Source organism: Electrona antarctica (genome assembly GCF_951216825.1).
Source record: "Electrona antarctica genome assembly, chromosome: 12".
NCBI lineage: Eukaryota > Metazoa > Chordata > Actinopteri > Myctophiformes > Myctophidae > Electrona > Electrona antarctica.
The window spans coordinates 6,239,839-6,245,838 of NC_136793.1; the positions used below are offsets into that span (position 1 = coordinate 6,239,839).

At 46.9% G+C, this 6,000-nt stretch overlaps 1 protein-coding gene across 1 annotated transcript in view; it reads left to right on the top strand.

The window, feature by feature from the left end:
- Positions 1-6,000, top strand: part of nos1 (nitric oxide synthase 1 (neuronal)) — an 85,614-nt gene that overhangs the window by 64,097 nt on the left and 15,517 nt on the right. Inside the window, exon 23 of the mRNA XM_079517140.1 lies at positions 863-1,073. Within this exon, the coding sequence (XP_079373266.1) occupies positions 863-1,073 (211 nt within the window). The remainder of the gene's footprint in view (positions 1-862; positions 1,074-6,000) is intronic.

The following is a 6,000-nucleotide window of genomic DNA, read 5'->3' on the forward strand; positions in this document are numbered from 1 at the left end:
TAGAGTGCCCTGAAACTGGGAGGTCGGGGTTCGATCCCCGGCCGGGGTCATACCAAAGACTGTAAAAATGGGATCCAATGCTTCCCTGCTTGGCACTCAGCATCAATGGGTTGGATCGGGGGGTCAAATCAACTAATCAAATGATTCCCGAGCGCGGCACGGCTGCAGCTCACCGCCCCAAGAGATGGGTCAAATGCGGAGAACTCTGCGGTAACGTGTGTGACAAATCGTACAACTTTGACTTTGACATGGTAATGCATCATATAGGAACTATAAGAACTTAACAGTGGAATATCTATATAATGAAAATATGCATATATACTATAGTGCTATGTCTACATAAAATGCTATCCAAGTTATCTAACCAACGATAAATCTAACCAACATCGAATTGTGGACAAAATCTTATCCTACGACAACAAAATATTCTCAGTTTTAGCTCTAAGAGGCTATAACATATCAAATGGTGGTCCGTGGATCAAATGCTGAATACATAATGGACCTTGGTATGAAAAGGATTTAACCCATTTTAAGCATTATGTTATACTTTAGATATATAAAAATAGCAGATCTACAAGCTCATAGCGCAGCACCGAGTGCCGAGCTATACGAGCTTGTAGGTCTACTATTTTAGAAAAATAGTTTGGGGGGGGGGGGGGGTCCGTGGCCAAATACAGATATTTCTGGGAGTGAAATAGTTTGAGCACCACTGACATAGAAACATGAGGTTTTTCAGAAAACTGTCAGAATTTAGAATACATTTGTAGAATCGTCCTCAGGTCGAAATGGGTTAAAACCCACTGCCCCAGGACCCAGTGTGACACCTCCTTCCTCCTTGCCTCCCCCCCCCCCTCCCCCCCAGGGTCAGCAGGAGTACGAGCAGTGGAAGTGGTACAACAACTCCACGCTGGTGGAGGTGCTGGAGGAGTTCCCGTCCATCGCCATGCCGACCACGCTGCTGCTCACCCAGCTGCCTCTGCTGCAGCCACGCTACTACTCCATCAGCTCCTCGCTGGACGCCCATCCCAGCGAGGTCCACCTCACCGTGGCCGTGGTCTCCTACCGAACCCGAGGTACGTGGTTGACCACGTACTGTATAGAGCGTCGCAGTCCCGCCCCCTTTCATGACGACGTCAGGCCCAGGAAATGATTCCCAATGCATTTTTCCCATAGACATTTCAAAAAGTATTTATTTAAAGACGGTTACGCCGCGGACAAAGCCAACTCGAGTCGTGACAAATCATGACAATAAACACAATATTTTGGACCAAACAAATAATTACAAAGAAGAAAAACAACAAAAAAAGTGTTGTAACCTGCCGTTTTTTTCTTCTTTCTAATTCTTTGTTCGGCCCAAGAAATTATGTTTGTTGTCATGATTTGTCACAACTCGAGTTGGCTTTGTACGAGGCTTAAAAGGTCTTTAAATAAATACTTTTTGAAAAGTCTATGAGGAAAATGAACGCAGAACCATTTCCTGGGCCCTGGTAGGGGGCGGGACTGCGACGCTCTATAGAGCAGGGATCTGCAACCTTTTTCACATTAAGTGCCATGTTTTCATTTTTGTGATAGTCAGTGTGCCCATATATAATTACATTATGACACTACATAAAAATTAAATATTCCCAACTTTGATTGTCCATAGGATACACATAACAACATCAGGATGTAATGACCATTAAAAGCAATAACCCACCTATCTCCCAGAATCCCCAGGCATGAATTAGGAGCTTGAATGAATGTACAATGATGTGCAGGACGTAATTTGTAGATGTGAGTGGACTTAATTTAACTGACTAAACTTTTCTGGAATGAAAAGAAAAAACTTCTCTGTCTCACAATTATGCCAGTGTGCCAGTGATCACCCCCCCCCCCCCCCCCCCCCCCCCCTGTACCAATGTTGGCACCCGTGCCTAAGGTTGCCTACCCCTGAGCATTAATGGGCAACTGGTGGCCCTGGGGGGCCACATGCGGCCCCCACCTTCACTTAATTTGGCCCACAGGTTAATATCAGAATACTGATATATTTTTTATTTCAGCTAAATACTAGTATAAAAATGTTATTGTCTTTTTGTATGTCCAATGTGTACATAACTCTAACTAAATGCATTTGAAATTCAAATAATATTACGTTTCAGGATTCCAATTAAAAAATAGAAAAGAATTATTCAGAATTTCAATTGAAATATAGCAAAATTAGCTGATCTACAAGCTCAAAACGTGTCGCAGTGCGACACGTTTTGAGCTTGTAGATCGGCTATTTTTGCTACGACAGTAAATATAGTGGCCCTCTGGAGTGAGTGTGGAAATATAGTGGCCCTCTTGATAACTTTAGTTGTAGTAGATTTTGATTATTATTACAAAACGTTACATTAACCACTTCAGCCCTATACACATTTTGGCTGAAAATAGCCGATCTACAAAATAGTAGATTATACATTCAACGATTATGACGATTTTGATATTATTTGTGGAAAAATGCGATTAGGCGATTATGTAATAATTATAATATAGTGACAGGCTTACCTGGGGCACCTTCACCTCCTCTCAAGAGCTTACCTGGGGCACCTTCACCTCCTCTCAAGAGCTCTCCTTTACCTGGGGCACCTTCACCTCCTCTCAAGAGCTCTCCTTTCAAGAGCTACTCGAATACACGCACGCTCCTCCTTCTACTTTAAAGTGCTACGTAGGTAAAAGAATGCCTTTTACTGTGACTGATTGACAGGAGATGCTAGGTGGTTCCCATTAAATAAGTTATTTGTCTATTTCGTCAAGGCCTTGAGGTGCAATTAATTCAGTTTGTCTGGCCTCCCTGTCAGCTTCCAGCAGGGAGGCCTCCAATGGCTAGTATTCTGTCAGCTTCCAGCAGGGAGGCCTCCAATGGCTAGTATTCTGTCAGCTTCCAGCAGGGAGGCCTCTAATGGCTAGTATTCTGTCAGCTTCCAACAGGGAGGCCTCTAATGGCTAGTATTCTGTCAGCTTCCAGCAGGGAGGCCTCTAATGGCTAGTATTCTGTCAGCTTCCATCAGGGAGGCCTCTAATGGCTAGTATTCTGTCAGCTTCCAGCAGGGAGGCCTCCAATGGCTAGTATTCTGTCAGCTTCCAGCAGGGAGGCCTCCAATGGCTAGTATTCTGTCAGCTTCCAGCAGGGAGGCCTCCAATGGCTAGTATTCTGTCAGCTTCCAGCAGGGAGGCCTCCAATGGCTAGTATTCTGTCAGCTTCCAGCAGGGAGGCCTCCAATGGCTAGTATTCTGTCAGCTTCCAACAGGGAGGCCTCTAATGGCTAGTATTCTGTCAGCTTCCAGCAGGGAGGCCTCTAATGGCTAGTATTCTGTCAGCTTCCATCAGGGAGGCCTCCAATGGCTAGTATTCTGTCAGCTTCCAACAGGGAGGCCTCCAATGGCTAGTATTCTGTCAGCTTCCAGCAGGGAGGCCTCCAATGGCTAGTATTCTGTCAGCTTCCAACAGGGAGGCCTCCAATGGCTAGTATTCTGTCAGCTTCCATCAGGGAGGCCTCCAATGGCTAGTATTCTGTCAGCTTCCAGCAGGGAGGCCTCCAATGGCTAGTATTCTGTCAGCTTCCAACAGGGAGGCCTCCAATGGCTAGTATTCTGTCAGCTTCCAGCAGGGAGGCCTCCAATGGCTAGTATTCTGTCAGCTTCCAACAGGGAGGCCTCCAATGGCTAGTATTCTGTCAGCTTCCAACAGGGAGGCCTCTAATGGCTAGTATTCTGTCAGCTTCCAGCAGGGAGGCCTCCAATGGCTAGTATTCTGTCAGCTTCCAGCAGGGAGGCCTCTAATGGCTAGTATTCTGTCAGCTTCCAGCAGGGAGGCCTCCAATGGCTAGTATTCTGTCAGCTTCCAGCAGGGAGGCCTCTAATGGCTAGTATTCTGTCAGCTTCCAGCAGGGAGGCCTCTAATGGCTAGTATTCTGTCAGCTTCCAGCAGGGAGGCCTCTAATGGCTAGTATTCTGTCAGCTTCCAGCAGGGAGGCCTCCAATGGCTAGTATTCTGTCAGCTTCCAACAGGGAGGCCTCTAATGGCTAGTATTCTGTCAGCTTCCAACAGGGAGGCCTCTAATGGCTAGTATTCTGTCAGCTTCCAGTAGGGAGGCCTCCAATGGCTAGTATTCTGTCAGCTTCCATCAGGGAGGCCTCCAATGGCTAGTATTCTGTCAGCTTCCAACAGGGAGGCCTCTAATGGCTAGTATTCTGTCAGCTTCCATCAGGGAGGCCTCTAATGGCTAGTATTCTGTCAGCTTCCATCAGGGAGGCCTCTAATGGCTAGTATTCTGTCAGCTTCCAGCAGGGAGGCCTCCAATGGCTAGTATTCTGTCAGCTTCCATCAGGGAGGCCTCCAATGGCTAGTATTCTGTCAGCTTCCAGCAGGGAGGCCTCCAATGGCTAGTATTCTGTCAGCTTCCAGCAGGGAGGCCTCCAATGGCTAGTATTCTGTCAGCTTCCAACAGGGAGGCCTCCAATGGCTAGTATTCTGTCAGCTTCCAGCAGGGAGGCCTCCAATGGCTAGTATTCTGTCAGCTTCCAGCAGGGAGGCCTCCAATGGCTAGTATTCTCCACATTCCATTAGCGAGACAATTAAGCTCGAGCACTCCCCGATGGCATAGTTCACAGTTTTTAAAATGTAATTTAAATTAAAATCACGAGTGATTTTTTTGTATTATTATTATTTTTTTGCTGGCAGATGGGGTACCTACTATAGTACCTATACCCCCACAGATGTGGTTCTTTTGATGTCACTGCTTTTGATGCCACTGATGACTGAAAAAGTAAAAATGAGTCAGCCTTTCTGAGGAAATATTCTGGTGGTTCAGAGGACTTCTATAGGCTTGAAAGTTATCTTGGAACAGCAGTCTGCTCCATGGGGCAACGACATGAAACCTGGAACTGGTGTAGCTAGGCTACAGTACAGTATCTGGGGGATTTCAGTTGACTGCATGTGTTTTGCCAACAGGATTTGGTCCAATAGATATTTTCTTTATTTCCCAAGACACTGTCTGTGTGCTGTAGCCAGGTATATGAACCGCTTTGATCTGAATCAGGGGTGGGCAACTGTGACGATGGAGAGGGATGTTTCCACACTCACTCCAGAGGGCCACTATAGTTCCACTCTCACTCCAGAGGGCCACTATATTTCCACACTCACTCCAGAGGGCCACTATATTTCCACACTCACTCCAGAGGGCCACTATATTTCCACACTCACTCCAGAGGGCCACTATATTTCCACACTCACTCCAGAGGGCCACTATATTTCCACACTCACTCCAGAGGGCCACTATAGTTACACACTCACTCCAGAGGGCCACTATATTTCCACACTCACTCCAGAGGGCCACTATATTTCCACACTCACTCCAGAGGGCCACTATAGTTACACACTCACTCCAGAGGGCCACTATAGTTACACACTCACTCCAGAGGGCCACTATATTTCCACACTCACTCCAGAGGGCCACTAATTTTCCACACTCACTCCAGAGGGCCACTATATTTCCACACTCACTCCAGACAGAGGGCCACTATATTTTCACACTCACTCCAGAGGGCCACTATATTTCCACACTCACTCCAGAGGGCCACTATATTTCCACACTCACTCCAGAGGGCCACTAATTTTCCACACTCACTCCAGAGGGCCACTAATTTTCCACACTCACTCCAGAGGGCCACTATATTTCCACACTCACTCCAGAGGGCCACTATATTTCCACACTCACTCCAGAGGGCCACTATATTTCCACACTCACTCCAGAGGGCCACTATATTTCCACACTCACTCCAGAGGGCCACTATAGTTCCACACTCACTCCAGAGGGCCACTATATTTCCACACTCACTCCAGAGGGCCACTATATTTCCACACTCACTCCAGAGGGCCACTATAGTTCCACACTCACTCCAGAGGGCCACTATATTTCCACACTCACTCCAGAGGGCCTCTATATTTCCACACTCACTCCAGAGGGCCACTATATTTCC